Raw genomic sequence first — 19149 nt, forward strand, 5'->3', positions numbered from 1 at the left:
TAAACCACACCATGCCCAACTCTCTCCTGCCGTGCTGCTTGGGTGACCATTTGCCCCTGGGCAAAGTGCTGTGGCATCCTGCCACACCACAATGGCAGAGTTTCACACCCACTCAGCACTGGGACAGACAACAAACATACTGCGGGGCAGAGACACAGGGGGCCCAGGCCTGAAAGCGACGCTATGGGGCCCTAGCGTGGGCTGAAGATGAAGTGGCAGCAGCTGTGCAGAGGTGCAGTCCCACATGCTGCAAGCTGTCTGGCCAAGTCTTCTCATCACACCGTTTGATGCTGCTGTAAAGCCACTGATCACTGTGAATGCTGATGGCCCCGGGTGCACAGGCATGGCAAATATCAGGTGCTAGGTGTGCAGTACAGCCCCAGGGTCCTCTGCTGCATGCCCAGTCCACTACATATCTTTGGATCTCTCCATAGCATGGATAGATAAGGTACGATTGGTGGTACCGACACACGCTCACTTCGCTGAACCCACTGGGACAATCCAAGCATGAGCACAGTCTCTTCCAAGGAGCAGCAGGCAGGACTGACCCTAGCACAAGTTCCCATAGTTACTGCTCGGCTTGGCAGCATTAAGAGTTTGCTAATTAGCAGCACCGCATAGTTCCCAGAGTCCAAGCTCCTCCGGGGAATAGTGTTGATGTCTGAAGCTGGGTGTTGGCAGTAGCTGTTGTATCTCAGCAGTAAAAATGCAGCTGCCAGGGGTGAGCGGCTGGCCAGTGAGCTCTGCTCCTCCTGCAATTCACTCTAGCGCTGCTGTGTCCAGTCTCCATTTCATGCCAGACTCTAGAACAGCATTTTCAGTTTGCTCTGGCTGTACAACAGTCCTCTAAGGAGGACTTGGTTTTGTGTTGCTGCTAATAGAACAGAATAAAGTGGGAATACATGAATTTGCTTTACATGCAGGTAGGCCTCACCATTCCAGCGGCCCATTGCCAGAGAGCGGGCTGCTGTTGGAGCGCCTGAGCCATCATGTTACCACATTCACTAAGCAGTGGCGCTTGCTAATGTGATGCCACCCACCATGCACAGAAGGTCAGTGTCCCACAGGGAACAACCACACCGCAGCGCTCCAAACCTTGCTCAGGAGGCTGATGTAGTCATGGGGAATCTGTGCCTTTAAGGGCTGAGCTGCCCCGCCAGAGCGGCTGGATGAGGCAGTGTTAAAGCTCTTGTTGAGCACAACCAGTTAGACCCAAACACAGAGTAAAACAAAGCTCTGGCAAGCGCGGTAAGCAAGGAGTGAGCTCTGAACACCACAGCCCAGACCGTGCTGGTGAAGGGAGTGGCACTGAGCTGGCACTGGCCTGGGAACTTCACAGAGCAGAGTGGCTGAGCCAAGAACCCTCATTGCCTGCCTGGCCCCAGTCACACTAAAGAGACGGCGCCAGGGAGAGGAGCAATGGGGCGAAAACTCAGACCTGAGAGGGTCCGAGGGGGAGGTGCAGCCACCAGGAGCTTGTCCCAGCAGCAACAGAGACTTTTAGCTGAAACAAAGCAATGGCCCCGGCAGCCCCTTCCCACTGAAAGGCCCCAGGGATGATGGGGAGCATGGATTCCTACCACAGCAGTTGCCACCAGCCACTCTCCCTTTATTGTATTTGTTTAAGTTGCACCCAGCTCACAATTCCCTCTCAGCTAAGACCCCGCCCCCCTCCCACACCCCCCCAACTGGAGGCAAAGAAAGTGGAGCTCGGTGAATACTCTTTGTGCTCCACTAAAGCCCTTCAGCTAAGAATTCAGCCTGGAATGGCCCTGGCGCGCCCTTGGCCATTCCTGACCCTCCCGAGGAGGCCTAGGCTGCTGTAACGTTGGGCTCATCCTTGCAACAGCTCCAAGGGAAGGCAGGACCCCAGAGCCAGCTGTGCCCTCTTAGCTTTGCCCCAGCTCATGTCCCAGTTCCTGGGCATCCAGCAGAGGTGCCCACACAGCCAGCTCTGCAGCTTCAAGGTGGGCTACACCAAAGCCAGGCTATCTTCATCCACACCCATGCGGGCTGGGGGAAACAGCAGCAATGAAAGGCAGGTGCAGGGCATCCAGAGAGACTGGAGCCGCCCCTGAGCCAGACGCTGAGGCCTGTCCCATTGCAGGAACCCACCCATCACACACCGTTTGGCTGCAGTAAGTTGGTTCCCAGCGCCAGGCACAGCCAGAAGCAGCGACCGGGACTCAATAGCTCTGCACATGGCAAGAACACGATTGCCAAAAGTTACGGGCGCAGTGTATCCCAGAGCATGCCCAAGCAGGCACGTAACCATCGCCATAACCAGGGCCGGCTCCAGGCACCAGCCGAGCAAGCTGGTGCTTGGGGCGGCAGCTTGTAGGAGGCGGCATTCCGCCCAATCCTAGGGCTGCACAGCCGCTTTTTTTTGTTTTGTTTTTGTTTTTGTTGTTGTTCCGCTCCGGCCGCCCTGTAGGGGGCAGCAGCATGGAGGATGGGAGTGCCCTGCAGCAAGCCCGGCAAGGCAGCCTGCGTCCTTCCCTCCCAGCCGACCCGAAGCCCTCCCGGCAGGGGGCACGGCAGGAGGGGCTGCATGGCAGCGCCCCGCTGAAGCCCTGGCCGCCCCCCTTCTCTCTCTCCCCCCGCTCCCTCCCCCTCCCCCCGCTAGCCAGGGCACATCTGCAGGGCAGGGAGTCCCCCTGCACCCTGGCTCCAGCCATGCCGCAGGTTTTTTGTTTTGCTTTGCTGTTTTGCTTGGGGCGGCCAGAAAGCCAGAGCCGGCCCTGGCCATAACACAGACACAGCCAGTGCCGGAGGGCTCTCCCCTGACATCCATCAGGCAGCAGCACTGCCCTCGGCACTCACCGCCCACCACCCTGGAGAGTGCCCTTCCGTTCCAGCTTCTTCAATATAGCAATGCAATACCATCCAGCTGTGTAGTGCCCTGATCCCCTGGCTGGCTGCCTGGCCAATAGCATGGAGAGAGCTACAGGACAGAGAAGGGCTATGAGGATGACTGGAGGAATGGAGAACCTACCTTACGAGAGGGGACTCAGAGCTTGGCTAATCAAATGAAGGCTGAGGGGAGATAGGATTGCTCTCTATAACTACAGCAGAGGGATAAGTAACTCCTCTCCCTCCCTGATGTTTAAATTAAGGGCCAGTGTTGGCACAAGAACAGATGGCTATAACCTGGCCCTCGAGAAGTGTTGGCTTGAAATTAGATGACAGTTTCTAACCATCAGAGGAGTGAAGTTCTGGAACAGTCTCCCAGGGGGAGTAGTGGGGGCAAAACTAACTTGTTTTAAGACTCAGCTTGATAAGTTTATGGAGAGGATGGTGTGATGAGATTGCCAACAATGGCATGTGGCCTAGCCATGTCTGCTAAAGGCAACTATCTCCAATGGCTGGGGAGGGACACTAGATGGGGGAGGGCTTTGAGCTACTAGACAGAATTCTAGTGTTTGGCTGGTGGGTGTTGCCCACATGCTCCGGGTCTAACTGATCGTCATATTTGGGGTGAGGAAGGAATTTTTGCAAGGTCAGACTGGCAGAGACCTTGGGGGGTTTTCACCTTCCTCTGCAGCATGGGGCACAGGTCACTTGCTGATTTGAACTCAAGTAAATGGTTGAGTGTCTGTAACTTGAAGTCTTTAAATCAAAATTTGAGGCCATCACTAACTCAGCCAGAGGCTAGGGGTCTATTACAGGAGGGGGTGGATGAGGTTCTGTGGCCTGCAATGTGCACGTCAGACTAGATGATCATGATGGTCCCTTCTGGCCTATGAGCCACAGGTGCTGGGTGACTGCTGGTTCATGTTCAAGGAGCTGTCTTCAGGCCTGCATACCAACAGCAAAATCCCTTCTCGCTCCGCCGGTGCTACTTAGCACCCATTTCCACACACATTCTGTTGTTGGGCACTCCATTTGGGGGCAGGAGGGGGCAGTTTTGGCTCAGCCCACATGGCCCTTTCAGCAATGAGCTGACTGAGTGGCCTGTGATGACAAGGCTGAGAAACAGGGGAAGCTCTAGGTTAGCTAGCTAGAGTCTGGCCCACTCAGCACTTTTCCATTAACCCCTGCTCCTTCCAGGTCCCTCCAAGGGCTTGACTGCCCAGAGCAGTGCAGGGACAGAGAGGCGAGCAAGAAGCTCTCTCACCCCAGCTGCACAGGAGTCACTAGCCAAGTCCCTACCTGTACCTGCCTCTCCCCAGGAATCCTGGCTCCACAGAGAGAGAGACAACGGCTGGGCCACGAGCAAAGCATGTCCCATCCTCCGTATCATGCACAAGGAGCAATGCTGGGAACTGCTAGGCTGAGCCGCTCCACATCACCCCCACCTGCAGGGCTGAGGCTTAGCCACCATACTCCAGCCCCAAGCCCCAGCCAGGCTATTCGGGCCGGGGGGTTAACGTTGGGGTGCGGCTGGGTTCTGGGTCCAGTTTCCTTTACAAAGCTACGTCAGGCCAGTAACATTAGGTGAGTGGTTCCTGAAGCAGGGGGCCTGTCCCTTAGGTAGCTCTGCTCATACTCCCTGGAGCCAACTCTCAGCACTTGGGGTTTCCTTTTTCCACTCACGCTGGGCGCTATGCACCTTACACCGAGCAGCTTACAGCAGGCTGGGGAAGTTCTTCTCAGCAAGAGACTGCTTCCATTGCAGAGCCGCCGCCCCCATCCCCACAAAGCCCCCCATTGCTGCCCTCTTTGTGTACTGCTGGGGCCCGACTCCCTAATACATTTTGGCTGCTCCAGGAGCGCAGCAGTGGCTCTTTGCCAGAGCACAATGCCGTAGAGAGAGCACTTTACGGGGCTGCTCCTCTGCATCCATGGCAAACAAGGGAAGGAGGACGGAGCTGGCACAGTGAAACCCGCAGGGGTTTGCCACTGGCTCAGGAACGGGCAAGGCCCCCACAGGCCCTAGGGAGAAGGGCAGGTCTATGCCCCGGCCAGCCAGATCCACCCAGGGGAATGAATTTCAAAGGGCCTCCGTAGAGGTTTTGGGATGCCCCTTTGGAGAGCTCAGGAAATAAGTGAAGGCGACTTAGCAGAGTGTGGGCAGGGCGTTTGTTCCAGGGATCCACTCCCTGACCAGGATCCAGAAGGGGGAAATGCCCATAGCCAGGCACTGGGCACTCAGGCAGGGGGGTTTCAGACCTCACTGCTTGGCTGGTACAGCATCTGGCACTGCTCTGCTCCAGGTGTCAGTCACACTCCATCCCTTCCCTAGCATCTCCCAGGATGCTTCTTTGATCTGAAGCCCCATGTACCCTACTGGGGCAGCATCTGAATAGACAGTAAGGCCCCACAGCGACAGAAACGTGGGGGCTGGAGGTAGACAACAGGCCAGCGTGACAGTGATTTTAAGACTGTTTCCAATGTACTGAGCTGAAATGATGCAGAGAATGAGAAGCAGCTAAGGGACGATTCTTGCATATTCCACCTCCAAATGGACACTTCTAGCAGAAACCCCGCTGTACAACATGAGCCCTTCATGTATCACCCCCATCCAGACAGCAATGTGCTGAGACAGTTGGCTCCATTGAGCTTCTACTGACAGTGCTCAGGGCCAGATACCAGGAAGAGCAGGATCTGTGAAGGGGGTAGAACCCCAGGACTCCTGGTTTAAAAAAAAAAAAAAAACACACCCCCCCAGCCCTGTGTGATGCCAGAAACTCTCCAGAACCCACGTAACTTGTCAGGCCTCCTTTGCATTATGCTAGCATCATGGGTCCAACTGAAATCAACAACCCATTGTGCTAGGCGTTGCACAGACACCATGCGACAGTCCCTGTCCTCAAGAGCATTTCTAAACAGACATGAGAAAGGGTGGGAAGGGGAAACTGAGGCACGAGGTCTTGCACAAGGTCACCCAGCTGGGAAGCGGCAGAGCCAGGAATAAACCCACAGTCCGAGATGCTGCCTCTCCATCACAAAGCAGCTGAGACAGGTACAGTGCCACTACTTGTCTGCTTTTCCAGGTCACCCCAGGGGAGCAAAGGGTCCTAACTCATCAGAGCGGGATATGTGATAAACCTGGGTGACAGACAGCAAGGACCACATCCCCCACATAGTCAGACCATGCCACTTGTTGTTCAAAACTTTTATTGTCAGCAATAATAACAGGAAATCAGTTTTGCTGGCTTGTTTCAGGTGCATTCTGGTTGGCCTGTACCTGGTGGGAGCACGGCAGCTGGCCCTGCAGGTTACATTAGCCTAGGGCGACAGGCCAGGCTGGAGGCAGAGCGCAAGCTCCGTAGGTTTGCTCCCAATTCCCTCTTAGGGGGTCAGTGTGAATGGCCAGTGTGGTGATCTGGGGGGTGACCTGGGGAGTGCACACCATTCACCGAAGCAGAAAGCACATTTCTATCCGCTTATAAATAGACTAAAAACACATACACAACAAACTGTCTCCTCCGAGCGGGCGAAGGCAGGAGCCTTGCACACTTCACACCACTCAGCCGACTTCCAGCCATTGTCCCAACACCCCTGACTCTCCCACCAGACCCTCCCAGCCCATTCCCTCACCAGGGCCATAGTGTGCTGTATGGCACAGACAACGGACCTGCGCTCCCTCCTCCCACACAGGCTAGGGCCATGGACTCAGACCCTAGCATTTATCTGCAGGGCCCATGTCACAGGGACCCTCCCATGGTCCTGGATGCAGCGCACTGTGAAGTTCAGTGTTACTGGGGGTGCAGGCTGGGGTACATGTGCACCTACAGCAGCACCCTCAGCACCCCGGCGAACACATTTGGGATCACACGGATTGACCTCTCCTTGCAGCACAGTGCGGAGAAGCAGCTGTTTAGGCAGCCCCGAGAGTGCACTAAGTTGCTCCCAGCTGTTGGGAATGGGCATGCAGTCTACATACCAGGGGCTGGCATCACACATGTACATCCCAGCTGTTCCCAGAGTCCAAGCTCCCAATTCTGCCACCTGCTGCAGAGAACAAGGCGGGCGGGTGGGATTCAGGGCCAAGGAAGCGCTAGCCCTGAGCAACACAGCAGAGCGCAAGGATGCCAGAAATGGGCCGCCCATGCTCATCATCAGCAGGCCGGCGTGGTCACCTACAGCAGGACTGAAAGGAATATAGGCCATATGGCCTCGTAACCCACCAATAGCTAGGAAGCTGCGCCTGGGCTCCGCCCATTGCTCCAGGCAAGGACACGAGCAGGAGAGCAACTACATGGTGTGTGCACAGAGCTCGCAGACTGAGGGCACAATGGAGCCCAAAGCGTTCTCCCTGGGCTTGAAGAGAACACCTGCTTAAGCAATGACTCCCACACTTAACACAACCGTTTCTGAGGTGCAAGACTGCCGTCCTACACAGCCAGTGGGCCATCTGTTCCTGATTGGCCTCCCCAGAATGCCAGCAGCCACTGGGCAGACCCAGCTGGAGGGCTGGCAGGCCATGGGACCATTTCCTCAAGGCTGGGCGACTCATGGGAGGGACACAAAGGGGGGCACCAGCTAAAGGGGGCATGTGATCTCCCCACGTGACATCCCCCCACGTGACTCCTCCCTGCACCCAGCCTGGGGGACCCACGCTCTCCCCGCCCCCACCCCATCCCATGTTACCGGGGGGTTGGGGGAGCGAGCTCTGTCCTCCTGCTTGCGACTGGAACCACAGCGGTGAAAGGAGCTGCTGTTAGATATGGATGATCTGGGACTGAGCTTGTCCCAGCCTGCAGCGCAGCAGGAGCCTGCACTGGCTGCACATCATCCAGGGCTTGCCGACGGGCTCGCTTGGACAGGGCTACCATGAACTGCAATGCCAAGTGCATTCCAGTCATGCCCAGGAAGCCTCCATCCCATGGCTGGCAGGGGGCTGAGGGCCTGAGGGATAAGGAACCCCATGGGAGAGCTCAGGAGAGTCAGGCACATTGGGAGCAACCAGAGACACTTTCTACTTCTGTTTTTAACATCAAAGCTTATATTATATTATAAAATCCAGAGGGCGGGACTGCCCCGCCCAGAATACAAACAGCAGGGAGCACAGCTCTGTGGCCAGCCAGGCTCAGGGTTGCTCCAGCGCACGGCTTAGCCGTCCTGGAGCTAAGCTACTTCTACAGAGGGGAGCTGAGGAAAGAGGGAGCAGTGAGAGTGGCCTGTGTCGGGCGGGCGGGCAGGAGGGAGGCAGCGAGCTCCTTAGGGCTGGTCCTTTGCTTCGGGGTCTTTATCGTAGATGTAACTTCCAACAGCTCCAGTGTTCACTCCTGCAACAGAGAAAGAGCCACACGTAAGGGCAGGGCCAGGACAGCCAGGCAGGGTGCTGAGCGCAGATACCTCCCCTTAGCCTGGGGGCTGCGCAGAGCCCCAGCCAATACGGCCGTGGAGGCCGGGGACAAATGGATGGGGAAGGTCAGAAAAGGGAAGGAAGGTGAGTGGAAGGCCAAGAGCCTGGCCATCCCTGCCTGGGATCCAGTAGTGCAAGCAGCCTGCCCTCCTACATTAGGGAACCACGCCCCATCACCGCTCCACAGGCTGGGAGCATAGGGAACCCAAGGGGGGAGCAGATAGTCAGGAAGGGCCAATGGAGAAGTGGGGGCTGAGCAGTAGGTGAAACTTTTGCATAAGGGCCCTCGCCAAGTTGCCAGAGGATCCTTGCCCAGCTGAGCCCCATGCACCCCCTGGCCCTGGCCCCTAGAGGGAGCTAGGGGACTGTGCTCAATCTGTGTTCTGCTGGCTGGGTTCCAAAACGCAGCAAGCCTCGGGTTTCATGTGTGGGCCCCACAACACTTCCCCGTCCTGGGCAAAGGCTGTAGCGCAGTTAGCAAAGGGCTGCCCTCCCTCCTGGAGCCTCTGGGTGTATTGGATGTGCCGGGGCACCCGACGTACCCCCCTGGGCTATCTGCTGCGGGGTCCTAGAAACCGATACACGGCACGGCCAGCCGGGGGGATGGGAGAATATCCTGCAGAGGCAGCGTGCCCAGTCACTGCTGACAGGTGCCCCATGGCCCCCTCCCTCTCCCTACACTCCCACCTACCCCTCTCCTTAGGGATTCATTGAGGAAAACCCATTCCCCCACCCTCCATTCTGGCCTCTGGACACTTCCTGCCCTTCCTCCAGCAGCTCCGGTTCTGTGCAGCACACTCACCCTTTGGCCCAAAGAGGATCCCGTAGCAGGGCTTGTGGCAGTACGGCTGCTCGTCGTGCTGTGAGGGGGCAAAGCAAGACACACGTCAGTGCCACCCAACCCAAGAGATGCAGAAGAACACGATGCAGATGGCCACTCACCCATGCCCTTCCCCGGGGCACAGCCCTGCCACGGCAGCGCATTGGGGGGGGCTCCCCAGCATCCCACCCCAACTGCACGGGGCTCCTGGAGAGACATCATTCAATTTGCATTGCCCTGAAGCTCCCCATGGGGCTGGTTTGCTACTACAACCCTGACCCCCCGACAGCTCCGCCAATGCCCCCAGGCCTGGGCTGCTGTCTCCCTGCTAGTGCAGCACTCGCTCTGCCCCTGGAACCCGCCCTCCATGGCACAGACAGTCCCTCACACCTGGAGCACAGAGCACACACTCCATCTCACTGATGTCCTGCATCGCTTGGAGCCACAGAGCCTTTGTGCTGCGAGCGGTCCAGCAGCGCTGAGCAATGGGAACCTCCCCCACGTGTCCGCATTCGCCTTCCAGCAGCCAGGGCTGGCCCCAGCCGCCAGGGCTGCCCCAGCCAACAGCCCCAGCTTTCCATTTAAATCCAGTCTGTCCTCTGGTGGGCACGCCTGGGATTGCTGGAGCACGCGATGGCAGGAGAGGTGCTCAGCTCACAAATGTGGGGAGTGCTCCCCAGCCCCGGGATGAGATTACAGGGTGCAGCTATTCCTGTGAGACCATCCCTGGGATGGGGGGGGGGGGGGGGATCAGAACATCATGGGGCTCTGCCCTGCCCCTGCTGCAGCCGCTGCCACATGGCCATGCAGGCCGTGAGCACTGTCTACCCACTGCACACAGGTGTCTGTCCAACACAGGCCATGCCCTTTGTGCAGCCCTCCCCTCCAATGCTGCAGGGCCAGAAATGCTGCCTGACTGCGGCATCCTCCCAGGAGAGAGGCCAAGGCCTTGGACCTGTCAGAGCAGGAGCAGTCAGGGGTGGAAGGGCCTGCAGCGGTGATTGGAGTCTGGATGCAGACAGTGATTGGAGTCTGAAGTTCCCCATCTTCCTCAGCAACAATGGGGAGGCAGAGGTAAAAGCCTTCCGGCCACCAGAGGCCCAGGACTGCTCCCAGTAGCCCAGCACTCCACTCTCACCACACCTAGCGCATGGGAGACGCCGCGACAGATCAGCTCTGGGGGAACGGACCCGCTACAGTACAGCTTTTATCCCTTTACACCGCACGAGCCCAGGCCTGGCTGTTGGCATACACGATTCTGGCTACTGGCCTGGGTCTGCCACCTGGAGTCCCCAAACCACCAGACAATTAGCCAGCCAGAGTGCGCTCAGATGACTAACTCTGTCTTGGGGGTCCGTGGCCACTGCAGTCCCTGGTGATCCCCAGGCACGGGCAGTGAGCACCAAGGACCGGGGAAGAGGTCACAGGCGGAAAAGCCATTGGCCAAGCTGGGTGAGAAGCAGGAGGCAGTGCCCAGCTGAGAAGCAGGTGTGTGAAATAAGGTGGGAGGGTCAGATGGGATGCTAGCCAGGGGTGCAAGGACTCTGCTCCAGAGCTGAGGCCAGCTCCCGCAACATATCCCTTTCTCTTGTCTGGGTGATCAGCTTTATCATGTGGGTCACACCAGGTCTCCCAGGATCACAGCTGGGTGCGGCCTAACTCCAGACACTGCCCCCTGGGGTACGGGCCATTACTGCTGCAAAGACAGCAATCGGGAGAGGGGTAGGGGAATGAAATATCCAGTCCTGAGGTCTAACCCCATCCCTCGCTAGCTTGAACATGCACATGCACCAGTGTGAGTCTCCTGCGGAGGTGTGAGGGGAGGGAGGTGGTTGCGGCGAAAGCCTGCACCAGAGCACACATGGGGCAAACAGATCACAGCATGTGCTCAGTCCTTACCTCTGCGTGGCCGCCAGGGGTCAGAGTCTTGCCGCAGCGCTCGCAGCGCAGGCAGGGGCGGTGCCAGTCCTTCCCCAGTGAAGTCACCTTCTCAGCTGGAGCATAGACAAGAAGGGACATATTCCAGTGGGAGCTCTTCATTCCCTGCCTTGGCGTGAATATGTCTGAGCCGGGGCTTCCACAGCATGAGCTCGCCCCCTGGCAGCAACCCGCACAGCTACAGGCAGGCTGAGACCACCCCGATGGGGCGCCCAAGGGATTGTGGGAAATCTTGCAGATGTCCCAGTTGGCCACACTAGGGGAGCATTCACCTGAGAACTGCCCCTTCTTAGCCATGGGGCAAGAGAGCCTCAGTGCTCACACACAGCTCCCACAGCTACCAGGCTCCTACCCCCTAGCCCTGCTGCCCAAAGAGCCCGTGTCTAGGTCAAGCCAAGAGCACAGACGCCAACTTTTTTTGGTGCCAGTCGGTGCTCATGCCCCCCTGGCCCCACCCCCGCCCCAACTCCACCCCTGCCCCAAAGTCCCCGCCCCAACTCCGCCCCTCCCTGCCCCTATTGAACCCCTCCCCAAATCCCTGCCCTGGCCCCGCCTCCTCCCTCAAGGGCACCGCGTTCCCCCTCTCCCCCCTCCCTCCCAGGCTTGCTGTTGGAAGGGGGGAGAAGCAGGACCCGGCAGCGTGCTCAGGGGAGGAGGCAGAGGCGAGTTGGGGCGGGGAGCTGCCGGTGGGTGCAGAGCACCCACCAATTTTTCCCCATGGGTGCTCCAGCCCCAGAGCACCCACGGAGTCGGCGCCTATGGCCAAGAGGGAAACCTGCTGGCAGTAGTGTGACGGCTGGGCCAGACTGCTCTTGAACCAGGCCTCCAGTGGAGAGGGTCCGCACAACACCTTCTCCATGGGCAGGCTTTGCTCTTGGAGAGCTGACGTGTTGCCAGCATCCCATGAAACCTTTGCAAAGAACAGCTTAGGCCTTTACTGAAGGGTCTTTTCCTTCTTCCTTGAGGGAGTCAGCTGCACCCATACCCTGACATGCTGCTGAGCGTGTTACTGAGACTTAATGAAAGCTGTCTCCTACCCAACCACAGCAGCAGCAAAGGGGTAAAATCAGCCTCCCCTGGTACTCTATTCAGCCCTCGGAGGTGACAGCTCCAGCGCCTCCCGGGAACCATGTAAATACTAACCTAGGCAACAAAAGAGCCAAATTCCCTGTTGGCAGAATGTCACTGACTTCAGAGAATGTGGCCCAAACCTTTGTAACATTAGTGGAAGTCATGAGATGGCACTGTTACAAACAGCCTTACAAATTCTGCGTGGGAGACTGTATGAGCACGTGTGTTGGAGACATGCCTATTGTTAGTTGTGGTGCAATTCCATTTAGAAGGTAAACATGTTACTACCTGTACAGTCTGTTCCTCTACCTAGAGCGTTTTATCGATGTAGCTAAAAATGTGATTTTAAACCAATTTAGACTCACCCACACTTAGCCTCCCAGATACCTCCTCCCCAAAGGCCTCACAACCCCCTCCACTGAAGCAGTCACATCCTCCAGGCTCCCCATATCAGCAGCTGAAACCCTCCCGCAGAGGAAGGACTGCCTTATGGTTAAGGCTCCCAAGTCTCAGTCCAGTGACCTGGATTCCACTGCTGGAATGCGACCTTGGGCAGGTCACATAACCTCTCTGGGCCTCAGCTTCCCAGCAGTAAAACAGGGCTAGTAATTCTTTGTTGGCCATTTCCACCGAGTCTAAGTGCTGTGGGGCAAGGCCTCTCTCTTCCTATGTGTATGTGCAGCACCTAGCCCTGATCTCTGTTAGGAACGTCTCACAGTACAAACAAGTGACCCTGGGGCATAAGCAGGGAACACTGAGGGAGCCAGCCTGCCCCGGTCCTTACCAAAGTAGACTTTTTTGCCGCAGCGCGGGCACATGTTGGGCTCCCCGGTGAAGGTGGTGACACTGGAGGCTGAAAGACAGGAGAAGAGTTTCTTTAGGATCCTAAAGAAATCAGCTACGTGGACCCCCCCACACACCCCAGTGCTACTGCACCACCCGTGGGCCCTCTCTCCAGCTACATTCAGAGCTCACCATCTCCAGCTGGCAATCAACAATGAACCGTGCCTTTAAAAGGGGGCTTTCATTCGCTGCAGAATCAACAGGCTAAAGCTACCATTAAAGATCAGAGCCAGGCCAGATCTACGCTTTAAATGTACACTGGTGTAACTACGTCGCTCAGGGTTGTGAAAAATCCACACCCCAGGAGCGCTGCAATTATACCAACTTAACATGTGGTGTAGACAGTGCTAGATCGACTGCAGAGCTTCTCCCGTTGACAGAGCTATCGCCTCTCACGGAGGTGGATTAACTACGCTGATGGGAGACGTGCTCCCATTGGTGTAGTAGCATCTTCGCTGCAGCGTTTTAAGTGTAGATCTGTCCCCAGTCTCTTTAATGAGTGTAGGGCCTGCATTAAACAGTGCCCTTCCTTCTGCCCTGCATCCTCCACCAGACGAGATCACAGCCCATTGGCGCATGTCATTATTTGCTTTTGAAGGTGGGGTGGGGGAGGTAGCTCATCGGTGACTGAGTGACGGCTCTGTTGCAAATAGCATACGGTCATGGTCATTTCTGTTAAGCAGATTAGGTTGGGTGGAACATGGAGATAACACCCTCAGGGCTAACAAGGGGGGGCTGCAGCATGGGAGATGCACAGCTAGGGATGCTGGGGAGAGAGACAGCCAGGGCAGCGTGAGAGGGGAGAAAGACCTAGGGCTGGTGAAAGATGTGGAGGGGCAGATGCACAACAAGGGCAGAGGGTGAGAAAATTCAGGCAGGAGCTCCTCACAATGCTCTTTAATCCCCGAGGGTACGTCTTCACTGCAGTTAGACTGAGCGAGAGAAGCCACCCTGGGAAACAACATTCAAGTGACACACAGCATCAGGTTAGCAGCTGATGAGCTGCACTAATGCAAGCAGCAGCCCGTACCCCCAAGGGGCTAGCCACTTAGAGTTCAAGCCCCACTACACTCAGGTTAAGGGTTTGTGCACGTGGATGAAGCTTGAGTTACGGTGCAGTGAAGACATAGGCCTTCAAGGGCACCTGGGAGAATTCTGCGGGAGCAAACCCAGTGACGCACTTTAGCTTTCAGAGCTGGCAGGCAGGCCAAGGGTGTGTGAATCCACACTGGGGATATTCACTGGCAACAGCCAGGCTACCCCCATGCGACGACTTTGTCACATTTGCTTTATAAGCATCTCAGCAGCAGCCAGAGCAGACGAGCTCTCAGCAGGTCTATGAGCCAGCTCACTCTAAGGGGTTTCACTCTGAACTGGTTTGATGCCAGTCTGGACCTGGACAAGCTGATATAGTTCTAACAGTCCTGCTGTTACTATCCCTTAGTGCCTTCTGAGCTACCCCAGAACACACTGCTTCTGGGAGCTTTGCCAGGAACTGTGGGGTAGGTACCCAAAGGGCACCGCATCGGAAACAGCTTCCAACAGGGCTAGCACGGACACAGGGCAATCCTGCAAGGGCTCTTTCAGCAGCTCAGCAAGGCCAGCGAGGACACACATGCTCCCTGGGCTCAAACCTGCTCAACCCCCTACTATAGCACTGACCCAGCTAGGGTGACCAGACGTCCCGATATCTGCTTGTTTGTCCTGCGTCCCGACCAATGTTAGGTCGGGACACTGGACAAACAAGCAAAGGCTCCAGAGCCCGGAAGGGCTCGCGCCCCCCCCCTCCCCGACTCCGCTCCCTCCTTCCCCCATTGGCTCCCTCCCCAAATCCCCACCTCTTCCCCAAGCACGCCATTCCTCTTCCCTCCACAAGCGCTGGAGATGCAGGGGGAGCGCAGGGCCGGGGTGAGTGAGAGTCCGGCCTGGCGCCGAGCGCAGGCAGGACTCAGTCAGGCGGTACCTGGAGGGAGAGTAGGGGGGCGGCCCACGGGGCCAGGTGGCAGCGGCTGTTCTCCCCACCTGGACAGTGGGACTCGGGAGCAGCCGCTGCTGCAGCTCCTACTGCCGCGGGGGGAGGAAGCGGCCATGGCGCTCGGCGGCTGCGGCTCTGGCGCCCAAACTCCCTGAGCCCGGGCCTGTTGCGGGGACCCAGCAGCGCGCACGCTGCGGGCGCCCAGCCCCTGGCCAGTCGCGTCTGGGCTGGCTGCCCAGCTGGTGCAATCCTGCAGCGGCCCTGGGGCAGAGGCATCGGCAGCCCAGCCCCGTTCGTTTCCCTGTGGGACCTGAGCAGGACAGGGGGGCTGGGGCCTGCTGCCCCCACTCCGGGGCCGCCCGCGGGATTGTACCAGCTGGGCAGCAGCCCAGACGCAACTGGCCAGGGGCTGGGCGCAGCGTGCGCGCTGCTGGGTCCCCGCAACAGGCCCGGGCTCGGGGGTTTCGGGTCCGGGCGCCAGAGCCGCAGCCGCCGAGCGCCATGGCCGCTTCCTCCAGCCGCGGCACTAGGAGCTGCAGCAGCGGCTGCTCCCGAGTCCCGCTGCCCAGGTGGGGAGAACAGCTGCCGCCTGGCCCCGCGGGCCGCCCCCTTACTCCCCCTCCAGGTACCGCCCGACTGAATCCTGCCAGTGCTCGGGGCCAGGCCGGACTCTCACTCACCCCGGCCCCGTGCTCCCCTGCGTCTCCAGGGCCTCCCTCCAGCGCTTGCGGAGGGAGAAGGAAGGGGGGGGGGGGTTGTTTTTTTGCTCTGCCGCCTTTTTTTTTTTTTGCTCCGCCCCCCGCGTCCCGATATTTGACCTGGGTGATCTGGTCACCCTAGACCCAGCCCTTGGGGGTCGGGTCAGCGGGGACATATGGGCTAGTCTCTGGAAAGACCACCACCAGAGCACAATCAGGCCCACCGTACCATCATCCAGGCCATGGTGTGGACCCACATCTACCTGAATGCAGGCTGTAGCAGCTCCTATCTGGAGTGACAGGGTCCTTCTGGAGAGTCCCACAGTGACATGTGCACTGTGTGCTATGGACGCCCCCTAGTGGTCATTCCAATAAGTACATGCAAAGCAGAGGGAGCACCCAGAATCGCATCAGTGCCTCATTCCACTCACAGCCGAGCTTCGCTGCCATTGCACTAAGTCCCTGGCTACGCAGCAGCTAGTGGCACCAAGTGCAGGTCTGAACAAGGGCCATGAAGTCTTAGCTACTGCCCCCACCCGGCCCTCCCTTGCCTCATCTGCCCCCCTTGCCGGAGTTCCCCGGTCAGCTGGCAGGGTTCTCACAGCAGAGCGCAGAGCCATGCTGGCTTTCCAGCCTCTTGCCCCCTTCGGCACTCACCTCTGCTGGGCCCCTTCGGTGGACCACTGACTTTCTTCTCTTCTACCTTCGAAACATGCTCAATGGGCCTCAGAGCCGGCTGCTCTTCCATCTGAGGCTTCTCATAGATATAGGAGCCAGCTCCACCAATATTCACACCTGCAATGGGAGCATCAGTGTTTGAGGCTGTTGGATCCAAGACGCCCTGTGGGCTTTCCTCCTCTCCCAGGGAACAGGGCCATTACGAAAGGCAAGCCTTGGCCAGCCTGCACTCCCAGCTCCAGCTGGAGCCGCCAGTCTCTCCAGGACTCCTGTTCTGCTGGCCCAGAGACACGTCGTCTCACTGCACCTTCCCCAAGATGTACAGCTGGGAAAGGGCCATGTCTGCAGCACACTACAAATGGCCTCCTGGCCCCTCTCCCGTCCACGAGCTGGAGTTAGTCACCACCACAGCTCTGCCCCATGTGGCTCTCTCCTGGGACTATTTTACCTCCTGGGAGGCGATGCTGTCTGAGTGACCAGCCCTTCCTGTGGTTTGCAGGGGAGCTGTCGTGACTTTTTCCCTGAAACATCTAACCTCCAGCTCTGTGAAGAGCAAGTTCCTCTGAACTCACTGCTGATCTGGAGCCGCTCAGTGTGGGGTTTGGGGCTGTGAAGCGCTGAGATGGTGGCTCTTTGGATTCCCCTGGAAGAATCCCTCACACAGCTTTGGCCTGTGCTGCTCTGAGTCTGGGGCAGTTGTCAGGGCCCTAAACTCCCCTGTTAAAACCTAGGATAGGACAAGTACTCTGAATAGCTGCGTGAATCACTGCAGCCCTGAAAATGGGCAGCATTCATCTTTCTGCCTCTGGGCGTCCATTTCTCATATGAAGGGGAGGCTGGCCAGGAGGCATACGTACCTTTTGGTCCAAACAATGTTGCATAGCATGGCTTGTGGCAGAAGGGCTTCCCGTCATGCTGAGGGAGAGAGAGAAGGGGCATTAGGAATGGAGGTTAGCAGGGGCTTTCCCCCTGGCATCTCTAGTGCCAGACACCAAACCCCGGAACATACTAGCTGCCATATCAGGCATTACTGAGAGGCGGGAGCTTACATTCCTTAAGTGTCTGTAAAATATACACAAAGAGACAAAAAGGGAATGAATTTGTAGACCAACATTGAGGGAGTTCTGTTACACATAACAGTCAAACAGTTTATATAGAGAGGAAGAGCATTCTGGGAAAGGGGAGGAACTTCACAGCAAGAGGTACTGCACTCTCTCTCTTATGTACAATGTTCCTCACAAAAGACCTCCAGCCCTGCCCAAGAACACCTCCCATTGCCCACCATTAGCTTCAGCTAGAGCAGGGGTGGGCAAACAGCGGCCCGCGGGCCACATCCAGCCTGCCAGTCGATTTAATCCGGCCCTCGAGCTCCTGCTGGGGAGCAGGGTCTGGGGCTTGTCCCACTCCTGTGCACCAGCCGAGGAGCGGGGTTGGCAGCTGCTCCACCCGTGCCTGCCTCAGCTCCGCACAGCTCCGGGAAGCAGTGGCATGTCCCCTCTCCGGCTCCTATGTTTAGAGGCAGCCAGGGGGCTTCACTCGCTGCCCCCGCCCAAAGTGCCGCCCCCCGCAACCCATTGGCCGGGAACTGTGGCCAATAGGGGCGGCACCTGTGGATGGGGCAGTGCGCTGAGCCGCTTGGCCGCGCCTCCGTGTAGGACCCGGAGGGGGGACATGCCGCTGCTTCCGGGAGCTGCTTGAGGTAAGCGCCACCCGGAGCCTGCACCCCTGAGCGCCCCCCCGTCCCAATCCACTGCCCCAGCCCTGATCCCTCTCCCACCCTCCGAACCCCTTGATCCCAGACCGGAGCACCCTTCTGCACCCCAAACCGCTCAACCCCAGCCCCACCCCCAGCCGGAGCCCTCACCCTCCTGCACTCCAGGACCTTGCCTCAGCCAGAGCCCCCTCCCACACTCTGAACTCCTCCTTTCTGGCCCCACCCCAGAGTCCGCACCACCAACCAGAGCCCTCACTCCCTCCTGCGCCCCAACCCCAATTTCGTGAGCATTCATGGCCCGCCATACAGTAACTCCTCACTTAACATTGTAGTTATGTTCCTGAAAAATGCGACTTTAAGCGAAACGATGTTAAGCGAATCCAATTTCTCCATAAGAATTAATGTAAATGAGGGAGTTAGGTTCCAGGGAAATTTTTTTCACCAGACAAAAGTGCTGTACATACACACACACACACACACACACACATAGAGAGTATAAGTTTTAAACAATTTAATACTGGTGCACAGTGATGATGACTGTGAAGCTTGGTTGAGGTGGAGGAGTCAGAGGGTGGGATATTTCCTTTATTGCTAAATGATGAACTAGCAATTGGCTGAGCCCTCAAGGGTTAACTCTCTCACTCTGCAAGGCAGCAGGAATGGAGGGAGGGGAGACATCACAGACAGACACACACACCGACAGATATGCACATTTCCCCTTTAAGTACACTGCCTTGTTAATTAGATCAGCTTGCTGAGACCGCAGCTGCTGCAAGCTCCCTCCGTCCTGAGCCCTGGTGTGTCCCCCCTGCTCTATGGAAGCTGAGGTAAGTGGGGTGCAGGAGCAGGGTGGAGGGGGACCCCTGACATTAGCCCCCCTCTTCCTTCCCTCCCCCCTGCACAGCAAGCAGGAGTCTCGGGGAGCAGCTCCAAGGCAGAGGGCAGGAGCAGCACATTGCAGTGGGAGGAGGGACAGCTGCAATTGCTAGCCTGCTGGGCAGCTGCCTCACAGGGAATTTAGGGGAGCGGGGAGCTGATAGGGGGAGCTGATGGGGGGCTGCCGGTCCACCCTGGTTCCAAGCCCCCACCAGCTAGCTGCAACGGGCTGCTCTTCCTGCAAGCAATAGACAAAGCAGGCGGCTGCCAAACGACGTTAGA

General features: G+C 57.8%; 1 protein-coding gene across 1 annotated transcript in view; it reads right to left on the minus strand.

The window, feature by feature from the left end:
• Positions 1-6395: 6395 nt before the first annotated feature.
• The window catches only part of LOC112107420 (cysteine-rich protein 2), a 63204-nt gene continuing 50450 nt past the window's right edge, over positions 6396-19149 (minus strand). Inside the window, exons 3-8 of the mRNA XM_026656195.1 lie at positions 17135-17192; positions 16257-16394; positions 12868-12936; positions 10974-11068; positions 9057-9114; positions 6396-8174 (exon numbers count right to left, since the gene is read on the minus strand). Coding sequence (XP_026511980.1) covers positions 8107-8174; positions 9057-9114; positions 10974-11068; positions 12868-12936; positions 16257-16394; positions 17135-17192 — 486 coding nt within the window. The 3' untranslated portion in view covers positions 6396-8106. The remainder of the gene's footprint in view (positions 8175-9056; positions 9115-10973; positions 11069-12867; positions 12937-16256; positions 16395-17134; positions 17193-19149) is intronic.

The sequence above is a fragment of the Terrapene carolina genome, unplaced genomic scaffold, assembly GCF_002925995.2.
Source record: "Terrapene carolina triunguis isolate 2854851 unplaced genomic scaffold, T_m_triunguis-2.0 Scaffold212, whole genome shotgun sequence".
NCBI lineage: Eukaryota > Metazoa > Chordata > Testudines > Emydidae > Terrapene > Terrapene triunguis.